General features: G+C 38.3%; 1 protein-coding gene across 10 annotated transcripts in view; it reads right to left on the bottom strand.

The window, feature by feature from the left end:
- LOC150099238 (uncharacterized) overlaps positions 1 to 25,087 on the bottom strand; it is an 825,097-nt gene that overhangs the window by 65,527 nt on the left and 734,483 nt on the right. For all 10 annotated transcript variants that reach the window (XM_090403353.1, XM_090403348.1, XM_090403355.1 and 7 more), the window contains one exon: positions 14,192 to 14,245. In XM_090403353.1, coding sequence (XP_090259479.1) covers positions 14,192 to 14,245 — 54 coding nt within the window. The remainder of the gene's footprint in view (positions 1 to 14,191; positions 14,246 to 25,087) is intronic.

Below are 25,087 nucleotides of genomic sequence, written 5' to 3'. Positions count from 1 at the left end.
ATATACTTTTGCAAAGTGCTCACTCAGTAACTCAACTATCTCAACTGATTCAGTTACCTCCCTACCATCAGCATTCTTTAAAATCTATCTGCCATGTACATTTTTCCTTTTACTTGCTACATATCTAAAAAACTGTTTAGGATTCTCTTTAGCCTGCATGGCCAATTTTCTTTCATAATCCTTTTTTGCTTTTCTTACCACACTCGTCACCCTTCTGGCCTGCGCTTTATACTGTTCATGTGCCTGCCGGTCACCCTTCTCCTTAAATTCCCTCCATAGTTGTTTCTTTTTTTGCAACTCAAGCTTAATGGTGTTATTCATCCATTTAACCCCTACTTGATTTATTATTCGGACTCTAGGTATACAGTCAGCCATTGCTTCATGCAAGCACTTCTTAACTACCTCCCATGCACTATCAACTTCTAGTCCTTGCAGTTGTACATGCCATGGCACTGAACCAATCAAACTCCTAAGCATGTCATACTTTCCAGCCCGATAATTCCACATGTACCCTGTCTTAATTGAAAATTCTACACCTTTAGCCACCTCCCAAGTTAAGACCCTATGATCACTCTCACCGATTGGTGGCAATGTGGTCATATTTGTTACAGCCAAATCCTCAGATGTAATTACTAGGTCAAGCACTCTCTGACCCCTAGTATTTTCCATTACATGCTGTCGCAGATAGTTATCCCTTAATAACCGCATAAAATCCAGTTCCTTCCTCCCGTGTGTCCTCTCCTCACTCCAATCAATGCGACCATAGTTTAAATCTCCCATAATAATCACCCTCCTTCCACCCATTTCTTCTATTTGCTTGTGCATACTGTCACCACCATCTTTTCCATCACCTGGTCTATAGCAGCACCCAATTGTATATTTAGTTCTGCTATCCACAATCTCACACCAAATGGCCTCAAATGTGCTCTTTTCTCTATCCTGCAATTCAACTTCTATTCTCCTTGGCTGGAGCTCATCAGCTATCATCAACAATACTCCTCCTCCCATTTTATTCTCTCTGTCATTCCTGAACACACTATACCCATCACATTCAATCCCACTAGTTATATCATCTACAGTCAGCCATGTTTCACTAATACCTATAACCTGTGGTCTGGAAGTGCCAACCATGGCCAAAATAGTTAATATCAAGTTTGTAGCGAACAGAACTTGTACCCCTTCTACGTGTATTGCCGTGAGGTGCTCTAATAAATTATTAGATATGTGAAGAGCCAAAGGCGTCAATTCGGCGACATATAACTTGTTTAAGTTAAGGGATATTACATCCCATATAGTTTCTTAGCCGAATAAGAAACTCAAAGAGTTTCATGCCGAATATAGTAGAAACTATATATAAAGTTCGGCGATTCCAAGCGTAAGCAAATACCTCGATACTGCAGCACTGATCCCAAAGGGTAGTGCAAGCTGGGGCAACTCGTGGTAGAAGTGGAGCAAGCTCCGATCACTATTCTTGATATTTGCCCATAATGTGAACTTAGCTCCTAGGAACTGTATTTTTGTTCACATTATGAGAGAAGGTCACTACCCAGACCGGTTTCGACCTTTATTGAGGTCTCATCAGTGAGTAGCCAGACCTAGTTAATATCAAGTTTGTAGCGAACAGAACTTGTACCCCTTCTACGAGTATTGCCGTGAGGTGCTATTAACTTAAACAAATTATATGTTGCCGAATTGAAACCTTTGGCTCTTCACATATCTAATAATTTATTAGAGCACCTCACGGCAATACTCGTAGAAAGGGTACAAATTCTGTTCGCTACAAACTTGATATTAACTAGGTCTGGCTACTCACTGATGAGACCTCAATAAAGGTCGAAACTGGTCTGGGTAGTGACCTTCTCTCATAATGTGAACAAAAATACAGTTCCTAGGAGCTAAGTTCATATTATGGGCAAATATCAAGAATAGTGATCGGAGCTTGCTCCACTTCTACCACGAGTTGCCCCAGCTTGCACTACCCTTTGGGATCAGTGCTGCAGTATCCAGGTATTTGCTTACGCTTGGAATTGCCGAACTTTATATATAGTTTCTAGTATATTCGGCATGAAACTCTTTGAGTTTCTTATTCGGCTAAGAAACTATATGGGATGTAATATCCCTTAACTTAAATAAATTAAGTAAGATTATACATTTTGTGGTGAAAAGATTAGCAGCAGATTACTACATTGGTGGAACTGTACTCTAGGTACAGTTCCACTCGTGATGAGGCACGAGATTTAGGAGTGTTGGTGGATAAGGAGTTGAAGTTTAGGGGGCACATTGCAAAAGTGGCCAAATCAGCTCATCAAATCACTTGGTTGCTGAAGAATACGTTGACAAGCAGAGACAAGCAGGTTATTGTTCCTCTGTTTTGAGCCTTGATAAGACCCCATTTCGACTAGTGTGCCCAGATTTGGTCAGCTAGGTTTCTTCTTGATGGGGAGGAGGTGGAGAGGATCCAGAGGCGAGTGACAAAGATGATAGCAGGTCTGTGGAATGAACCTTATGAGAACAGGTTGAGGATTTGTGGGTTGCAAAAATTGGTTGATAGGCAGAGGAGGGGAGATATGATTGAGACATTCAAATTACTGAAGGGTTTCTATAAAATTAATTCAGAAGATATTTTTGAGAACAGGGCTGGTTGTGGGAGGACTAGGGGACATCCATGGAAACTGGACAAAAGTGTGGTTAGTAAAGGTGTTAGAGCTCGGTTCTTTACTTTTAGAGTGGTGAATGAGTGGAATGTGCTCCCAGAGTCTGTGGTGGATGCTGTGACAGTGAATGAGTTTAAGGCGAGGTATGATAGATACTGTATGAATGTCGAATAGTTGTGATGAATATGATTTGGAACCTCCCTGGATGAGTCTAATGACTCCCTGGAGTTGCCCGTAATAATAATAATAAGCAATTCAAAAACAGAAACAAAAAGTAAACGAGACTGTAATTGTAGTAGGTACTAACAACTTAACTAGCGATAAGTTCAGTATGAGAAAGGACATGAAACGGTTATTGCAAGAGGCGAAAGCGAAGAGTGAGAAAGTGAAAATCATCAGTATTTACCTCGATATATCATAATAATGAATTAAGAAGAAGGGCTATGATGGAAAACGATTTGATGAATAGGCTGTGTAGAAGGAATGGATGCGAGTTTTTGGATTCATGGAGTGAGTTTCAAGGAAGATTGGATTTGTATAAGAGGGACGGCCTACACCTGAATGCGTTTGGTATCAGGAGTCTAGAAAAACTAATAACTGGTATGAGATCTAACACAGAGAATCAGAGAAACTAAATTATAAAGGGAGGAATGGTGAGAATGTGAGTGTAAGAGCAACAGTGTTATGTAACTGTGTTAATAATGGGAATGGGCTTTGTCATGGAAATGTTCACGAGGAGAGAACGATTTCAACTTTGTGTTCGTCCATTTATGACTCATCAAACATGTGTAAAGATGTCTACATGTATAAGGCACTAGAGAAGAATAGAGATCTGCAAGTTGTCTAACTGTGTCATGCAGACAAGAGTATACAAAAGAACATGCAGGTAGATTATTATGTCTGTACACAAATGCCAGGAGTATCAGAAACAAAGGGGTAGAGTTTTTTTACATTATTCAATATGTGATCTTAGATTATTGGCATTAGTGAGAAATGGCTATCAGAAGCAGACATATATAGAGTTTAAAGAGTACAGTATTTTTAGAAAGGATAGAGGACAGCAGAGGAGGGAGCATGCTGCTAATGATGTTGGATGAATCGAATCCAGTTAGAGTTGAGACCTGTGATTGTAGTACTACTAACAGTATTTCATGTGGCAGTGAGTTTGAAGCCATCTGGTGTGAGATGGAATCTAACAAGATCAATTACATAGTTGGGTGTTATTAATGACCTGATGGATCAGTTGTTAGTGATGAAGAAATGCATCACCAAATAGAAAAGACAAGCATGAAAAGAGTGATCATAATGGGAGTCTTTAATTATCCAAATATTGAGTGGGTAGCAATAAAATCTTATGAGAAGAACGAAAATTCATTTATCAAACTGTTGCAGGACAACTTCCTCAAGTAGCATGTGACAGAAAGAACTTGAGGTCAAAGAGTGTTAGATTTAATTATAGTGTCAGAGGGTATTTCAGTTAAAGACATAATAACTATTCTGCCTCCCGTTGGTGAGAGAGTGATCATGTGGTACTCACTTGGGAAGTGATTAAGTTTAGGAATGTTCCATTCAGGAAAGGTTACATGCTGAACTAGAAAGCAAGAAATTATGACCAACTGAGGAGTATACTGAGTTCAGTGGAATGGGATCGGTTTCTGGATGAAAAGAATATCGACAGTGCATGGGAAGCATTTAAACAATACTTAAATGATGCGATATCAGAAAGCATCCTGAGAGTTCGAAGAATAAATAGAGTAGGAGTCAAATGGATGTGTAATCTTATTAAGCAAGAGATTCGTAAGAAAAGGATGATGTGGAAGGATAGAGAGGACAGCCCATTATTAAAATTATAAGCAAGCAGGCTAGAATAATCATAACAGTTGTATGGAAAGCAAAGTCTAAATATGAAAAGAAACTGGCTCTGCGTGCTAAAGACAACCCACAAGAATTCTATCGATATGCTGAAGTAAAAGAAATAATGAATATTATTATTATTATTAAGAGAGACCTCCAGGGAGTCAGAGACTCATCGAGGAAGGCTGCATACTACACACACCAGCTATTATAATTATTCTTGACTTCATTCACACCGCTTGCACTCGCAACATCCAATGGCAATCCATTCCAATCATGTACCACCCTCTGAGAGAAAAATCTAGCCCTCACACACTTCTTGGCGGCCTTCATTCTCAGCTTCCAAGGATGCCTTCTTCTCCTTTCCCCACCCTCCATAAATTGAAATCCTGTGTGACCCTTTCAGAAGTTTGCAAGTCCCAATCATATCACCCCTCTTTCTCCTGTTTGCTAGTGTCTGCAGTCTACAAATTCTCAATCTGTCTTCATAATCAGTATTCCACAATCCTGATATCATTTTTAACACTCTCCTTGTACTCTCTCCAATATATCAGAATCACAACGGAAACTAGGAGACTAGACCTGTGCACAATAGTCCAAGTGAGGTCTTATCAAGGCCTTGTAAAGAGGCAAAATAACATCCATATCTTTACATGTGAATGTTTGTTTCAGCATTGCCATTATCTTTTGAGTTGTATTTGCGATCTTTGCCACATGGCCTCTAAACTTCAACTTCCTATCTATTAACGCTCCAAGATCCCAAGCCTCATCAGTTTCTTCAAGCCTAATCCCACCAATATAATACGACATTGAATATCTAATAATGCTGAGGTTATTGACTTTAACATTTACTGACATTGAACTGACACCCATTTTCTCATGCCCACAATGAATATGAAAGAATAACTCTTCTAAATGCAGATGGCGTGAAGGTTACAGATGCAGAAGACGTTCAACTAATGAGTGCCCATTTTGTTAAAACTTATCAACCTGGTGTATGTGACATTGAGCTCACTGCTACCTTTTCACTGGATGAAGAAACTCAGGTGTATGAGGACATTAGAGCTGTTGTATGAACTGAATAAGAATTCAGCAATAGGGACTGATGTATATCAGCAGGGGGTGCTTAAGGGTCAAAGCTGTATAACTGAGAGGAGACCTCCACATAGCCTTTAAAGGAATGCGGAGAACCGACCAGGGCTTCTGACCTAATGTCCAATCCTCACCTTCTCGTGGTGCACCCTGTTGGGTATCTACTTGGATACTGAACGAACGAGGATGGGCTGGCAATTTGGGATTTAGCCGACCAAATTGTATTCTTATTGGTTAAACCAAAATAAAAAATGATGGTACAACATGACAAAATTTCATGCCGGCTGGGGCGTCGCCCGGTTAAACAAGGCCCCCGTTGTTTTCGCCAGGGAACCAGGGCGAACAGCGAAAAGTCAGCTACTGGAACAAATCTGAAAACAAACCCCAACTCAACATCACCAGAGTTAAAGATCGGTACTATCAACGTAAGAAGCCTGAATGGCAAAGAAATGGAGCTAGCTGAGGAATTAGATAAGTACCAGATCGACATAATAGGGGTGACTGAAACAAAAAAGACCAAAACTGGTGAGATCTTTCTGAGCAATAAATACAAAATGTTATATTCAGGCAATGACAATCAAGGAAAAGAAGGAGTAGCCATAGTATTCAACACAAAATACGAGGCTAATCTTCTTGAATGGCAGTCAGTCTCAAGTAGAGTAATGTGGGCAAATATGAGAATGGGGAACTGGACAATGAGACTTATTTGTGCCTATGGTCCCACAGAAGGTTCTACTAAGGTAGAAGTGGAGGAATTTTTTGAGGCTTTAGAAAAAGCAACTGACACAATGAAAAAGGAAAAGTTGGTCCTTGTTGGGGATCTAAATAGTAGAGTAGGAAATGATTGTGAGACATACAAAAATATTTTGGGAAAATTTGGAGAAAAGAGCAAAGCTAATAATAATGGCAAATATCTGTTGGATTTCTGCTCAGGACATGGACTGGCTATTACTAACACCATGTTCCAACATAAAAATGTGCACAAATTCACATGGAGAGAAGAGGCTAGGAATAAGAAAAGTCTCATTGACTATGTTATTGTTGATAGTGATGTTTTCTCCCTGGTGCAGGACACCAGAGTGTACAGAGGATTTGAAATTGGAAGTGATCACTATTTAGTCTTGAGCAGGATAAAATTGAATTTCATATTGAAAAGAATAACATGTAAGAAAGTTTTAAAGCGAATAAAAGTTGAGCAGCTCTCAGATGTGAACTGTAGACTAAAATACAGAAATATTATTGAAAAGAAAATGAAAGAGTTTGAGAACAGGAATCAAACCTTGGAGATTCAGTGGCAAACTCTGAAGGAAACATTGATTGATTCTGCCAGAGAGGCATGTGGTGAGGTTGTGTGCAAGGATAAAAAAATCAGAACTCCCTGGTGGACACAGGAAGTTAAGGAGGCAGTGAAGGAAAAGAAGAAAGCATATCAAAAGTTCCTGGCAAATAAGTCAGCTTTTACTCTTACAGAATACAGAGACAAATGTAAGAAAGCTAAACAGTGTGTAAAACTAGCTAAACAAAAGTCATGGGAGGACTTTGGCAAGAATATAGAAAATAAATATCAAGAAGGTGGCAAAATATTCTGGAGGTTGTTGAAGAAGCTTAGGAATGGAGGAAAGAGTGCTGTAAAAGGAATTAGAGATGATAAAGGTGAAATGAAAACAGGAGAAAAAGATATCCTTGAAGTATGGAGTAATTACTTTGAAAAACTGCTAAATGAAACAAGCAGTGATGACAGCACAGTGATAAAAAACACTGACCAGGCATGCAGTCAGGAATACATATCCATACTTGAAGTAGAAAAAGCCATCAAAGGCTTGAAATGTGGAAAGGCAGCAGGAGTAGATGATATTCGACCAGAAATGCTGAAGTATGGAGGTATAAGAGTCTTACAGTGGCTGCACTGCATAGTTCAGAAAGCCTGGACAGAGGGACGAATTCCGATGATTGGAGTAGAGCTCTCATAGTACCCATATATAAAAAGGGAAATAAAACTGAATGTGAGAATTACAGAGGTATTTCCCTACTGAGTGTTCCTGGCAAGATCTATGCAAGTATACTTGAGAAACAGTTGAGAAGAATTGTGGAAGAAAAGCTTGGTGAAGAATAAGCTGGATTCAGGCCAAATAGAGGCTGTCAGGATCAGATCTTCACTTTACGACAAATAGTTGAGAAAGCATATAATATAACAAAGATCTGTATTTAAGTTTTATCGATTTGGAAAAGGCATATGACAAGGTGCCAAGAGAGAAGCTATTCAATACGCTGCAGTTATATGGTGTCAATGGGTCATTATATCAAGCAATACTTAGTCTTTATTTGCGTTGTGAGTCAGCAGTTAGAATTGAAGGAAGTACAGGAAGATGGTTTAATGTTAAATCTGGTGTGAGACAAGGATGTACATTATCCCCTCTGTTATTCATTATCTATATGGATCACATTATGAAGGAATGTGGTATTAAACCTGATATCAAAATTGGAGATGTTAATGTCAGCTCTTTGCTTTATGCGGATGATGTTATACTTCTAAATAAATCCGCTACAAGTCTGCAAGATTCTCTGACTAAATTGAATAGCTGTTGTAATAGATATGGTATGAAGGTCAGCAATAAAAAGACAAAGACAATGAAAATAGGCAGAATCATTGAAAATGTCAACTGTGCTGTGAATGGAGAACCTGTGGAACAAGTAAAACATTTCAGCTACTTAGGCACAATTTTTACTGAAGATGGTAAACTAAATATAGAAATAGACAACAGAATCAGCAAAGCTGGTATGGTGGGAAGTCAATTGAATAAATTCATATGGAATAAGAAAGAAATTAGTCGGAACACTAAATTAGCTGTATACAAGACTGTGTTCAAACCAATTTTAACTTATGGATCTGAGAGCTGGGTCAGAAGTAAAACACTTGACCAAAGACTAGAGACCGCAGATATGAGAGTCCTGAGAAAGATTAGAGGCGTGAACAGATGGCATCAATGGCAATATCATATTAAAAATGAGGATATTAGGAAAGAACTTGACATTGTCAGCATCCAGGAATGCGTTAGCAGAGCTAATCTCAGATGGTATGGTCACTTAAATAGAATGGGAGAGGAAAGATTAGCAAAACAAGTGTTCTCTGCCAGGTTGGCAGGAAAACGACCCAGAGGAAGACCAAGATATAGGTGGATTGATACAGTACAAAGTGCCTTAGACGATAGAAATATAAGATCTGATAATGTTGGAGTCTTGACAAGTAACAGACTGATTTGGAGGAAAATTGTAGATAGGAAGTTAGTAATGATGTAATTTTTTCATGTAGTACTGTCATATCCTGTACACCCCTTGAGGGTACATGGCAGGAATTTGATGATGATGATGATGTATATCAGCACGTGTGCTAAAAGAGTTTTCAGCTGAACTGGCTATTCCTTTGACTAGGCTGCTGTTTAATATGAGTCTAAGAACAGGGAAGATTCCGCAGGAATGGAAAGAATGCAATGGTAATTCCACTGCACAATTGTGGTGCAAAGACCAATGTATTCAACTATCAACCGATTAGTATCTCAGAAGTGGTGGTGAAGACTTTGGAAAAATTGGTTTGGGCTCGCATTCAGAAATGGGTCGACAGTGAATATCTACTTTGCAATAAGCAACATGAGTTTACTAAGGGAAGGTCATGTTTTAGCAACTTTCTCACATTCTATAACAATGTTACCAGTGAACTAGACAATGGGAATGGATACACCATGATACTTTTGAATTTTGCTAAGGCTTCTGACAGAATGCAGCATGGCAGACTGTTGCATAAATTTGAGAATATGGGTTTGGGTTATAGAATATTAGCATGGATAAGAGGATGACTAACAGATATCGAAAAGTGGTCTACGGCAGATGTGAGTCTGCAAGATTTAAGGTAACCAGTGGTGTACCACAAGGATCAGTGCTTAGTCGACTGTTATTCAATCTGTACATTAATGATATTGGGAAGGATTTGACAAGCAACATACTACTATTTGCTGATGATGCAAAGATAGGTATGGTAATTAGGAACACTGCTGATATGCAGTATACTTGCAGAATGATTTGAATAGGCTGGAATTGTGGGCATGGGAAAAATTGATGTCAGTAAATGTAAAATCATTAACTTTGGTGTGATTAGATATCCAATGTTGTATTGTATTGGTGGGATTATGCTAAAAGAAACTGATGAGGCTAGGAATCTTGGAGTGTTAGTAGATAAGAAGTTGAAGTTCAGGGGCCATGCAGCAAAGATTGCAAATACAGGTCACAAGATAATTGCAATGCTGAAACAAACATTCACATGTAAAGATAAGGATGTCATTTTGCCTCTTTACAAGGCCTTGATAAGACCTCATTTGGACTAGTGTCTGGTCTCTTGGTTTCCGTTGTGATTCTGACATATTGAAGAGAGGTGCAAAGGAGAGTATTAAAAATGATATCAGGATTGTGGAGTACTGATTATGAAGGCAGATTGAGAATTTGTGGACTGCAGACACTAGCAAACAGGAGAAAGAGGGATGATATGACTGGGACTCACAAACTTCTGAAAAGGTCATAGAGGATTTCAATTGATGGAATTCTTCAATTTATGGAGAGTGAGGAAAGGACAAGAGGGCATCCTTGAAAGCTGAGAATGAAAGCCACAAGAAGGGGGATGAGAACTAGATTTTTCTTTCATAGGGTGGTGTGTGATTGGAATAGATTGCCATTGGATGTTGTGAGTGCAAGCAGCATGAAGGAATTCAAGAATAAGTATGATAGCTGGTGTGTGTAGCATGTGGTCTCTCTAGATGAGTTCCTGATTCCCTTCAGGTTTCTCTTAATAATAATAATAATTACTACTCTCTATTGAAACCAACTGAAGTTATCGGTAATGCCTTCATACAGCACTTTAAAAGACATAATGATCTCATCCATTCTGATCACTTTGTTAATCAAATTTATTGATTATTTCAAACATCTAACGTCAACTTCCATAGCTCGCTCAGTTTCAATGATGTCCTTCGGTTGGAAAGACCTGGGTTTGCTTCTGGACATGAAGCAAACCCAGGAAGATGTGACTATAAATCTATAACATTTTTTTAAAATTATTCCTTTATATTATTTCTCACTGTTACTTTTGCTCTATTTTTCCTGACTCCAGGATGCAGCTAACTCATACAGCTTTTTCCACATTATATGTCATTTTTTTCAAGTTGCTTCCCTGAATCTGTTGCAGTTTCTCATTCTATAGATTTCAAACATATTTCTAACTGTCTAACACTTACATGCTAAGTTACCAACCACCCTGGGATGACATGATTATCCTCATGACTGGGGGAAGAATGCACATTTCATTTACAGTCACATCTTCCAGTGCTGTCGTCTAATCTGAACTCTGAATGTATGTGTATGATCATTAAGGTAATTAACCCTCATTAACTTAACAAATTTCTTTTATCTATGGAAAAATGTTGCAAAAAATATGGTTGCTGCAGTTTTTTTTTCCCTTCTATAATCAAAAAATCTGCCATAACAGTGATGAAGAGTTGGTTACCTGACAAGCTAATCTGTTAAAACATTTTATGATCAGCTTGCTCTACACCATCAAGTCTATAATGGCATTCACTAAATCTGTTATTCTGTAATTTGAATTTCACATCAAACAGCTATATTTTAATTTAGTAAAGTACAAAAGTTATTTATACTATACTCTTTGAAGAGTACTTCTGTCAATTCTCTCACAGTTTACATATTACGATCAGCAGTCATGATCCACAGAAAATTTACAAAAGACTTTTTAGTTGTGATTAAATGGTATAATTATTTAAATGCTGGATTGGTTGGCTGAGTGGTTAGTGTATCTGCTTCTCAACCAACACTGCAGGTTCGAATCCCAACATGAGCATGGATGATGATTGTCTTTAGGTGTGAGATGAATTTCATCATCCCACTTATCAGAGGCCCAAAATAGCTTGTAAAAGTTCCGTGTTTGGTCTCTAGAGCAAGGTTTCCTGCCTGTATAAAAAATAATTTAAAAAAATCCAAAACAATACACACACACACACATACACTCATGAGCAGTTGAATTAGAGATACCTGCCGTGTTGGCGAAATGGTGCTGTGGTCGTCCCAGCGAATGGAATAGTGGCGCGTGATGGGGATGTCGTCAGACCTTGTACTGACTGTCTGAGTAATAGTCGAGCAGAGAATGGGGAAGACTCGAGATCTCAGTGAATTCGATCAAGGCCAGATAGTCAGAGCCAGACGTATGGGGCACTCCATCTCCGAAGTCGTGCAGGCACTGGGCTTTTCACGGGCCACTGTGTCAAGAGTGTACCACGAGTACATGGAATCGGGTACAACCATACCAGGGAAAACTGCCGTGGTGTACAACGTGTCGATAACATGGGACACCATTGGCTAGCTCGGATGGTAACAGCGGCGCAGATCACTCGCCAATTCAATGCTGGACAACAACGACATGTGAGTAGCCACACCATCCAGAACCATTTCCTCACTATGGGGTACAGAACCCATCACCCAACTAGGATACCTCTGCTCACAGCACATCACAAGGCACGATTAACATGGGCGCAGTAACACTGCCATTGGACCTTTGATGCGTAGAAAAAGGTCGCCTGGACTGATGAGTCGAGGTACACATTGGTACAGGCCGATGGTATGGTATGAGTGCATCACCAAGCTCATGAAGCGATGGATCTCTCATGCCAGCAAGGTACAGTTCAGGCCGGTGGTGGTGGTATCCTCGTATGGGGACTGTTTACGTGGGATGAAATGAGTCTCCTGGTTCATCTACCATCGTCCCTCACCGGCAAATGATACAGGGACCTGCTGTTAGATCATGTGCATCCATTTCTGCACCTACATCACCCTGCAGGAGACCTGTACCTACAGCAAGACATGCACTGCCCACAGCTCCCGAATTTTGGCCGAGTAGGTGGATGAACACTCCGCGGACATGAGGATGCTTGGCTGGCCCCCAAGGTCCCCTGACCTCAATCCTATTGAACACATCTGGGATGCTGTCGAGAGAGATATACGCACCCTGGACTCTGCTCCAACCAATCTCCATGCATTGTGGGAGGCTGTGCAGCTGTCATGGATCAGTTTGGCTCCCCAACGCTTCCGGTGCCTTGTGGAGTCCATACCATGTCACATCACCATTGTCATCAAGGCAAAAGGGGGTGCTACCCGCTACTAGGCAGGTATCTCTAATTCAACTGCTCATGAGTGTATATATATGTTATGGACTAAATGATTAATGGACATTATTTATAATGCCCGGCCATTATGAATAATGCCAAACAAAATTGGGTGCTATAATAAATTTCATGTTGTTTATCATAATTTATCACATTGGCAAGTCAATATGAATACTGCTATCATCTGGTCAGGCAAAGTGATAATAATGATATCTTTTTGGCAGTATTAGAAGGGGTAGGGGTTGAAGGGAGGAGAGATTCTTTGGATTTCTTTTTGTCGGGAGATGTGAAGGGAGCTTTGCCTAGGTCACTCAAATTTTTACAAAATCAGCATATTTGACAATGATAGAAAAAGTGAAAGAGTCAAAAACCAAAGTGACTTGGCCCATAACATATAAACATCATATATGGGTATTGTAATATGCATATGGCAATTTGATTAAAAATTATGTTCACACTGAAGAAATATATCAGATATTGCACGATGCCCATATCGCTATTGGCTATGGTGGCAGAAACTGCATGGGAAAAGAATTAAGTATGAAATATAAAAATATTACAAGGGAGATGATCATAATTTAGGTTAGGTTAGGAGTTTTTTGAAAATCAAATTGTCCAAAGGGAATGTAGCTTTATTCATAATGTCTGGTCAAATTCTTAATGAAAAAAGCGTACTTTATTTTTTAAAATCAAATTATTATTATTAAGCAAGACCTCATGGAGTCAAAGACTCATCTAGGAATAATTTCCCAAAGGAAATGTAGCTTTATTCATAATGTCTCTGGTCAATTTAATAAATTAATCAATATTTATCAGGCTGCACGGCCGTTTTAGTCATTATTTATAATGGCCGGGCATTACAAATAATGATCTATTAGTCACTTGCCCCATAACATATATATATATATATATATATATATATATATAAAAAGATAAGCCGAAATTTGAAACGTTTTATGTCACGTAGATCCAGCTTACCAGCCCGGAATTCGGGGAGTTGGGCGCCGTAGGTGCCAGAGCTCCCCCCCCCCCAGTATATATATATATATATATATATATACTGGGGGGGGGGGCTCTGGCACCTACATTTAGAAATAAACCTTTCATAGGTGGGAGCCACATAAAAATGAATAAATAAATAAAATAGTTATGGATTACTTTATAAGTTAATATCTTACATTTTCATATTTTTAATACTGAATTTTATGTTGCAGACTCACACAACCTTAGTCTCCAATACTCTAAGGATGTACAACAGCTAAAATGATTTTAATAATACAAGAGTAATATAAATCTGCTAGTATCTGCTTTAAAAATAAATGGAAATAAAATGCAAAAAAAAAAATATAAATTCAGGTTGAAATAGGAACTCACTTGATCTCCTTTTTCCCCTTTCTCACCACGCTTGCCTCGTTTTCCTCTTGTCCCCTGAAGATATTATTTTAATGTCTTATTAGAAAGTCAAATCATATGAGTCAAAAAAAAAAAAAACATTAGAAATCATAATAATTCAAAGAATGCTAGTTTGACATCTAACAGTTGTATCAGATGCTCTCACTGAAGTTACACTGCTCCTTAAACTCATTTACTGAGAGAGAGAGAGAAAGAAAGAACTCACAACTACCTCTCTGGAACCCCAATTTCCAGGCAAAAAAATCTAATTCACACACCTTGCTAACCACACTCTTACACAATGAGTAGTAACCTGTTGTTTTCTCCCTTTTGCCACAAACATTTTTCTGTAAAAAATTCTTCTGTGACAGTCCTAGAAAAACCCTTTCAGATTCATTGCATTTTCATTCAACTTTAGTTTAAAATAGCCTTTTTAATCCACATTCCGTCAATACATCTTCATAAGGAGCATTCCATAGACTTGCACAATCATGGTCACGCACTTCTGAATCCTTTCCACTACTTTCTTATCCCAAGGAACATAGGCAATCAAATCTATGTGCAGTCATCCAGATGAATTCTTATAATTATATTATTATTATTATTATTATTATTATTACTACTACCCAAGACCCCATGGAGTCAAAGTCTCATCTAGGAGGTTCTTTTATCATACACACAGCTCATCACACCATACTTTAAACACACTCAAATTCTCTGAGCACCATGAATTAAAATGGGCCCCTTGGCATACTTATTATTCCTCTTACTTGTTATAATGAAAAACTCTTTTGGATGTACTTTGGTCTGCTTAGCAAGTTTTCTCTCATAATTTGATTTGGCCTTTCTTACCATACTGGTCATCCATTTCGTGCTTGCACTTTGTACTAATCATGAGTAGGTTGCTGCTTCTCAAACAATCTCTGACCACTTCCCTGCACTACTTGTATTCTTTCTTTGTAGCTTTTCAAGCCATGGTACTGCTCCAAGATGCCTCCTAAGTCTGTCATAACTACCAGCTTAGCTTTATAGTTCAATGTAAACCCTTTCTTGAAAGAGAATTGCATATGTTTAGAAACTTTCCACAACAAGACTGCACGATCACTTTCCCTAATTGGAGACAGGGTGTCGAACTTGGTTATGGATATATCTTTAGATGCTATTACCAGATGCAGCACTTTCAAATTCCTGCCCCCTCCCATAATGTGTTATTTCAGGTAATTATCTATTAGCAACTCTATAAATTCCACTTCCATTCTTCCATGCCTCCTTCCCTCCCTCCAGTCTATGACCAGAAGGAGGAAAGACATAGACATAGTCACTGTAGTTGAAGTCTCCCATAATAATTGTTTGGCCTGTACACTATGGTGCTAATCTGCCTATACATGGAATCTACATCTTCCTATGGATATAATTTAATTTCTAATTAGTAGATGATAAACTTCTGTTCACCAGTTCAAAATTGAAATGAGTTTATACACACAAAACCTATCATACCTCCTCCTTAAACTCATTCACTGTCTGAGTACTCATAAGGAATTTTGCCAATCCATTCCACTCATTTACCACTCTCCATGCAAAAGATCTAGTCTACACACCCTAATTAACCACACGCTTACACAATTTCCATCGATGACCACTAGTTGTCTGACTATTTACCATATATTAAAAAATTTCGTTTGCATCAATTTTATAAAACCCCTTTAATATCTTATAACTTTCTATCATGTCCTCTCTTTTCCACCTAACAACTAAACTTTGTAACCCACAAACTTTCAACCTATCCTCATAAGGAGTATTCCAAAGACCTGTCACCATCTTGGTCACTTGTGTCTGAATTCTTTCGACCATCCTGTTACCCAAGAAACCCAGGTGACCAAATCTGCGGTAGTCAAGATATGGCCGAATCATAACCTTATAAAGAGGAATAATAATTTCCATATCTTTACCTGTTCGCATGTTTTTCATTCATCAAATTCCTGCCATGTACCCTCAAGGGGTGTACAGGATATGATAGTACAACATGAAAAATTTACATCATTACTAACTTCCTATCTACAATTTCAATTTTCCTCCAAATCAGTCTGTTACTTGTTAAGACTCCAATATTATCAGATCTCATATTTCTATCGTCTAAGGCACATTGTACCGTATCAATCCACCTATATCTTGGTCTTCCTCTGGGTCGTTTTCCTGCCAACCTGGTAGAGAACACTTGTTTTGCTAATCTTTCCTTGGCCATTCTGTTTAAGTGACCACACCACCTGAGATTAGATCTGCTAACGCACTCCTGGATGCCAACAATGTCAAGTTCTTAATATCCTTGTTTTTAATATGATATTGTCATTGATGCCATCTGTTCACGCCTCTAATCTTTCTCAGGACTCTCATATCTGCGGTCTCTAGTCTTTGGTCAAGTGTTTTACTTCTGACCCAGCTCTCAGATTATTATTATTATTATTATTATTATTAAACAAGACCTCATGGAGTCAAAGACTCATCTAGGAGGTCCTTTTATCTCACACACATCTCATCATACCGGGTCTTAAACACATTCAAACTCCTTGCAGACACCACACTCTCAGGCAAGGCATTCCAATCATTCACAACTCTGCATGAAAAAAACCTGCCTCTCACTCCCCTACTCACACCCTCTTTATACAGTTTCCAGGCATGACCTCTGGTTCTCCCCTGATCTCCCACTATTCTCTGTAGAACTTCTCCACCATTGATCCTATAACAACCCCTTACCAACTTGTAGGTCTCTATCATATCTCCCCTCTTCCTTCTCTCCACTAGACTCTGCAAATTACATCTTTTCAATCTTTCCTCATACTCGACATTCCAGAGGTCAGAAACTACCTTAGTCAGTCGCCTTTGGACCCTTTCCAACATCTCTTCATCCTTCTGAAAACCAGGTGACCAAATCTGGGCACAATAGTCCATGTGTGGCCTAATCAAAGCCTTATACAATGGAACAAGAATCTCCCTACTTCTACACGTCAGTGTCCTCCTCATCATTCCCAGAAGTCTTTGTGTTGTCTTCACAATTTTGGCGATGTGTCCCCTAAATTTTAGATCCTTATCCACTATCACTCCCAGATCTCTTATTTCCTCTACTTCCAACAATATATTCTTACCAAGCATAAATTCTGCATCCCATCTTTGTTTTCCAAATTTTAAAACCTTACATTTTGCAACATTGAACTCACATCCCCATTTGCTTGCCCAATCACTCAATTTATTCAAGTCTTCTTGCAAGACCACAACATCTTCACTACTCTTTATGGTTCGTCCCAACTTTGCATCATCTGCAAACAACTGCATATCTCCATCCAAATCTTTGCCAATATCATTAATATACAAGTTAAATAGTAATGGCCCTAAAACAGATCCCTGAGGCACTCCACTAGTGACTTTCCTTTTCCTGGATATTGCACCCCCATACACAACTTGTTGATACCTATCAGATAGCCAGTCTCCAATCCAATGCACTAATCTAATATCCAACCCCATCTGCTCTAGTTTGACTGTCAACTTATCATGAGGTACTCTATCAAAAGCTTTTGCAAAATCCAAATATATTACTGTGTATCCTTTTCCTCTGTCCAAGGAAGCAGTCACTTTATTGTAATAAGTAAGTAGATTACTAAAACACGACCTCCCTTTAGCAAATCCATGCTGTCCATCAAAGATTATACCATTGTTGTCAACCCAACTCTGGATCCCAGTTCTCACAAGCTTCTCCAACAACTTAACCACAACACCTGACACACAGATAGGCCTATAGTTTGATGCTTGAGTTCGATCACCTCCTTTATGAAGTGGCACAATCTTGCCCTCCTTCCACTCTTTAGGGATTTGACCAAGTGCAAGACTCGTATTAAAAAAATATGTCGTTAAAACTGGTGTGAACACTGTCTTGTATACAGCTAATTTAGTGTTCTGACTAATTTCTCTCTTATTCCATAGGAATTTATTCATTTGACTTCCCACCATACCAGCTTTGTTGATTCTGTTGTATATTTCCATATTTAATTTACCATCTTCTCTAAAAATCATACCTAAGCAGCAGAAATGTTTTACAGGTTCCCCATTCACAACACAGCTGACATTTTCAACAATTCTACCTATTTTCATTGTCTTTGTCTTTTTAATGCTGACCTTCATACCATATCTATTACAACAGTTATTCAATTTAGTCAGTGACGCTTGCAAACTTGTAGCGGATTTATTCAGAAGTATAACATCGTCCGCATAAAGCAAAGAGATGACATTAACATCTCCAATTCTGATATCATGTTTAATACCACTTTCCTTCATAATGTGATCCATATAGATAATGAATAACAGAGGGGGATAATGTACATCCTTGTCTCATTCCAGATTTAACATGAAACCATCTTCCTGTACATCCTTCAATTCTAACTGCCAACTCACAACTCAAATACAGACTAAGTATTGCTTGATATAATGCCCCATTGACACCATATAACTGTAGCGTATTGAATAGCTTCTCTCTTGGCACCTTGTTATATGCCTTTTCCAGATTGACAAAACTTAAATATAGATCTTTGTTATATTCCCATGCTTTCTCGACAATTTGTCGTAAAGTGAAGATCTGATCCTGCCAGCCTCTATTTGGCCTAAATCCAGCTTGTTCTTCACCAAGCTTTTCTTCAACAATTCTTCTCAACTGTTTCTCAAGTATACTTGCATAGATCTTGCCAGGAACATTCAGTAGGGAAACACCTCTGTAATTCTCACATTCAGTTTTATTTCCCTTTTTATATATGGGTACTATGAGAGCTCTACTCCAATCATCATGAATTCGTCCCTCTGGCCAGGCTTTCTGAACTATGCAGTGCAGCCACTGTAAGACTTTTATACCACCATACTTCAGCATTTCTGGTCGAATATCATCTACTCCTCCTGCCTTTCCACATTTGAAGCCTTTGATGGCTTTTTCTACTTCAAGTATGGATATGTATTCCTGACTGTATGCCTGTCGACTGTTTTTTACCACTGTACTATCACTGCTTGTTTCATTTAGCAATTTTTCGAAGTAATTACTCCATACTTCAAGGATCTCTTTTTCTCCTGTTTTCATGTCACCTTTATCATCTCTAACTCCTTTTACAGCAATCTTTCCTCCATTTCTAAGCTTCTTCAACAACTTCCAGAATATCTTACCACCTTCCAGATATTTATTTTCTATGTTCTTGCCAAAGTCCTCCCATGACTTTAGCTAGTTTCGCTTTCTTACATTTGTCTCTGTATTCTCTAAGAGCAAAAGCTGACTTATTTGCCAGGAACTTTTGATGTGATTTCTTTTTTCCTTCACTGCCTCTTTAACTTCCTGTGTCCACCATGGAGTCCTGATTTCTCTATCCTTGCAGACAACCTCCCCACATGCCTCTCTGGCTGAATCAATCAGGGCTTTCTTCAAGGCTTGCCACTGAATCTCCAAGGTTTGGTTCCTGTTCTCAAACTCTTTCATTTTTTCTTCAACAATCTTTATATATGTTAGTCTACAGTTCACATCTAAGAGCTGCTCAACTTTTATTCGCTTTAAAAGTTTCTTACATGTTATTGTTTTCAATATGAAATTCAATTTCATCCTGCTCAAGACTAAATAGTGATCACTTCCAATTTCAAATTCTCTGTACACGCTGGTGTTCTGCACCAGGGAGAAAACATCACTATCAATAAGAACATAGTCAATAAGACTTTTCTTATTCCTTGCCTCTTCTCCATGTGAATTTGTGCACATTTTTATGTTGGAACATGGTGTTAGTAATAACCAGTCCATGTCCTGAGCAGAAATTCAACAGGTATTTGCCATTATTATTAGCTTTACTCTTTTCTCCAAATTTTCCCAAATATTTTTGTATGTCTGACAATCATTTCCTACTCTGCTGTTCAGATCCCCAACAAGGACCAACTTTTCCTTTTGCATTGTGTCAGTTGCTTTTTCTAAAGTATCAAGAAATTCCTCCACTTCTATCTTAGTAGAACCTTCTATGTGACAAATAAGTCTCACTGTCCAGTTCCCCATTCTCATATTTGCCCACATCACTCTACTTGAGACTGCCTGCCATTCAAGAAGATTAGCCTCGTATTTTGTGTTGAATACTATGGCTACTCCTTGTTTTCCTTGATTGTCATTGTCTGAATATAACATTTTGTATTTATTGCTCACAAAGATCTCACCAGTTTTGGTGTTTTTTGTTTCAGTTACCCCTATTATGTCAATCTGGTACTTATCTAATTCCTCAGCTAGCTCCATTTCTTTGCCATTCAGGCTTCTTACGTTGATAGTACCGATCTTTAACTCTGGTGATGTTAAGTTGGGGTTTGTTTTCAGATTTGTTCCAGTAACTGACTTTTCACTGTTTGCCCTGGTTCCCTGGCGAAAACAACGTGTTTTCGTCAAGCGTGTCTTTCAACATCCAAATAATTCGTTGAGCTATTTTGCTGACTTCTGCAATATGCCCTCTCAACTTTAAATCTTTGTCCACCATTATCCCCAACTCTCTAGTCTCATCAATTTCCTGCAAACCAATACCATTAATATGATACACAGTGGCATTCGCGTGTCTGTTTCGGTTGGGTGTGCTGTCGTGGTTTATGCAACCCACCCTAAAAAATTAACATCAGTTTGACCACATGATTGCATTTTTATTGATGTATGAAATGATGATGAGCACATCAGTGCTCATCGTAACTGGTCTAAGGAAATTAATTGTAGGATAACTTTGAATACTTTAATTTATCAATTAATTTAAACCAAATCTGCACAGAGTGGGTAACAATGTGTTTGTTTTAAGATACTGTACATTAGAAAGGGGCGCTTAAGGGTCAAAACTGTATAATTCAGAGGAGATTTCCACATAACCTTAAAGGAATGCGGCAAACCGACCAGAGCTTATGACCTAATGTCCAATCCTCACCTTGTTGTGATAGCGGTGACTGAAACAAAAAAGACAAAAACGGGTGAGATCTTTCTGAGCAATATATACAAAACGTTATATTCAGGCAATGAAAATCAAGGAAAAGAAGGATACTGAATATATACAGTATCTACCTGGATACTGAACGAACGAGGATGGGCTGGCAATTTGGGATTTAGTCGACCAAATTGTATTCTTTGGTTTAAACCAAAATACAAAATAATGGTACAACATGACAAAATTTCATGGTGGCTGGGGCGTTGCCCGGTTAAACAAGGCCCCTGTTGTTTTTGCCAGGGAACCAGGGAGAACAGCGAACAGTCAGCTACTGGAACAAATCTGAAAACACACCCCAACTCAACATCACCAGAGTTAAAGATCGGTACCATCAACATAAGATGCCTGAATGGCAAAGAAATGGAGCTAGTTGAGGAATTAGATAAGTATCAGATCGACACAATAGAGGTGACTGAAACAAAAAAGACAAAAACTGGTGAGATCTTTCTGAGCAATAAATACAAAATGTTATATTCAGGCAATGACAATCAAGGAAAAGAAGGGGCAGCCATAGTATTCAAAACTAAATACAAGGCTAATCTTCTTCAATGGCAGGCAGTCTCCAGTAGAGTGATGTGGGCAAATATCAGAATGGGGAACTGAACAATAACACTTATTTGTGCTTATGGTCCCACAGAAGGTTCTACTAAGGTAGACGTTGAGGAATTTTTTGAGGCTTTAGAGAAAGCAACTGACAAAGAAAAATGAAAACTTGGTCCTTGTTGGGGATCTAAATAGCAGACTAGGAAATGATTGTCAGACAAACAAAAATATTTTGGGAAAATTTGGAGAAAAAAACAAAGCTAATAATAATGGCAAATACCTGTTCGATTTCTGCTCAGAACATGGATTGCTATTACTTATTACTAACACCATGATCCAGCATAAAAATGGGCACAAATTCACATGGAGAGAAGAGGCAAGGGATAAGAAAAGTCTCAGTGACTATGTTATTGTTGATAGTGATGTTTTCTTCAAATTGGAAGTGATCACTATTTAGTCTTGAGCAGGATAAAATTGAATTTCATATTGAAAAGAATAACATGTAAGAAAGTTTTAAAGCGAATAAAAGTTGAGCAGCTCTCAGATGTGAACTGTAGACTAAAATACACAAAGATTATTGAAGAACAAATGAAAGAGTTTGAGAACAGGAACCAAACCTTAGAGATTCAGTGGCAAGTCTTGAAGAAAACCATGATTCATTCAGCCAGAGAGATGTGGTGCGGTTGTCTGCAAGGATGGAAAAATCAGAACTCCATAGTGGACACAAGAAGTTAAAGAGACAGTGAAGGAAAAGAAGAAAGCATATGAAAAGTTCCTGGCAAATAAATCAGCTTGTGCTCTTAGAGAATACAGACACAAATGTAAAAAAGCCAAACACTGTGTAAAACTAGCTAAACAAAAGTCATGGGAGAACTTTGTCAAGAACATAGAAAATAAATATCAAGAAGGTGGCAAAATATTCTGGAGGTTGTTGAAGCTTCGGAATGGAGGAAAGAGTGCTGTAAAAGGAGTTAGAGATGATAAAAGTGACATGAAAATGGGAGAAAAAAGATATTCTTGAAGTATGGAGTAATTACTTCAAAAAGTTGCCAAATGAAACAAGCAGTGAGAGTACAGTGGTAAAAAACAATGAACATTGTTTTTTACCACTTTTATCAGGAATACATATCCATACTTGAAGTAGAAAATGCCATCAAAGGCTTGAAATGTGGAAAGGCAGGAGGAGTAGATGATATTCGACCAGAAATGCTGAAGTATGGTGATATAAAAGTCTTATAGTGGCTGCACTGCATAGTTCAGAAGGCCTGGCCAGAGGGACGAATTCCCGATGATCGGAGTAGAGTTCCCATAGTATCCATATATAAAAAGGAAATAGAACTGAATGTGAAAATTATAGAGGGATTTCCTTAATGAGTATTCCTGGTAAGATTTATGCAAGTATACTTGAGAAACGGTTGAGAAGAATTCTGGAAGAAAAGCTTGATGAAGAATAAGCTGAATTCAAGCCAAATAGAGGCTGTCAGGATTTGCCATTCAAGCTTCTTATGTTGATAGTACCGATCTTTAACTCTGGTGATGTTGAGTTGGGGTGTGTTTTCAGATTTGTTCCAGTAGCTGACTGTATGCCCGGTTACCTGGCAAAAGCAATCAGTTCTCTTTACGACAGTTAGTTGAGAAATCATGGGAATATAAAAAATCTGTATTTAAGTTTTGTCGATCTGGAAAAGGCATATGATAAGGTGCCAAAAGAGAAGCTATTTAATACGTTAGTTATATGGTGTCAATGGGGTGTTATATCGAGCAATACTTAGTCTTTATTTGAGTTGTAAGTCAGCAGTTAGAATTGAAGGAAGTACAGGAAGATGGTTTAATGTTAAATCAAGTGTGAGACAAGGATGTACATTATCCCCTCTGCTATTCATTATGTATATGGATCACATTATGAAGGAAAGTGGTATTAAACATGATATCAAAATTGGAGATGCTAATGTCAGCTCTTTGCTTTATGCAGACGATGTTATACTTCTAAATAAATCTGCTGCAAGTCTGCAAGATTCCCTGACTAAATTGAATAACTGTTGTAATAGATATGGTATGAAGGTCAGCAATAAAAAGACAAAAACAATGAAAATAGGCAGAATCATTGAAAATGTCAACTGCTTTGGGAACGGAGAACCTGCGGAACAAGTAAAACATTTCAGCTGCTTAGGTACGATTTTTAGTGAAGATGGTAAATTACATATGAAAATATACAACAGAATCAATAAAGCTGGTATGGTGGGAAGTCAATTGAATAAATTCATATGGAATAAGAGAGAAATTAGTCAGAACACTAAATTAGCTGTGTACAAGACAGTGTTCACACCAGTTTTAACTTATAGATCTGAGAGCTGGGTCAGAAGTAAAACACTTCACCAAAGACTAGAGACTGCAGATATGAGATTCCTGAGAAAGATTAGAGGCATGAACAGATGGCATCAATGGCAATATCATATTAAAAACAAGGATATTAGGAAAGAACTTGACATTGTCAGCATCCAGGAGTGCGTTAGCAGATCTAATCTCAGGTGGTATGGTCACTTAAACAGAGTGGACGAGGAAAGATTAGCAAAACAAGTGTTCTCTGCCAGGTTGGCAGGAAAAAGACCCAGAGGAAGACCAAGATATAGGTGGATTGATACAGTACAAAGTGCCTTAGACCAATGGTTCTCAAACTGTGGGGTGCGACCCCCGAGGGGGGGCACAGCATATTTTCCTACAGATAAAATTAAAACTGCCCTAAATCAGTTTTAAAAATAACAACAAATAAAAATACAGTGTAGTGTCGGAAAAAGGACTGACTCGTTATCCATAAGCCAATTTGTTTCCAACCCAACACAGAGACAATGAAAACCTAAGGATAAGGACATGCTTATGCCTTCAAGAACAGGGCTAAGGGAGTACTGTATATATATTCACTCAAAGTTATATCAACTCAACTGAAATCATTAATATGAAATAAGCTAAGGAAATCTGTGCTTAGAACTAATATTGTCCTTGTAAAATAAGCAAAGGAAAACTGTGTTTCAGGACCAAAATTGTTGTTATTAAATGTGCTTAAAGATCTATGTTTTAGAACCATGTTAAAACAGTTCAGAGTTAAGGTGACCAATCGGCCGTAGCTAAGTATATGATGTAGTCAACGAGAGAGGACGCTCGCAAGGGAGATATAAAGCGTGGCACCAGACGCAAACGCTCTCTTGTTTTCTATTCCTGTGTTCCCGTGCCAGTCTGGACCCCGAATTTTTTTTTCCAGATTTCAGGGTTTTTTACTTGTATTTAACTTTTTTTTGTGTGTGTTATTGCCTAACATTTACTAACTTTG

The sequence above is a fragment of the Typopeltis vanoorti genome, chromosome 14 (assembly GCF_054136105.1).
Source record: "Typopeltis vanoorti isolate ZY-2024b chromosome 14, IOZ_Tvanoo_1.0, whole genome shotgun sequence".
NCBI classification, from domain to species: Eukaryota; Metazoa; Arthropoda; class Arachnida; order Uropygi; family Thelyphonidae; genus Typopeltis; species Typopeltis vanoorti.
The sequence above is the reverse complement of the archived record's forward strand: the minus strand, read 5'-3'. Positions and strand labels throughout refer to the sequence as shown.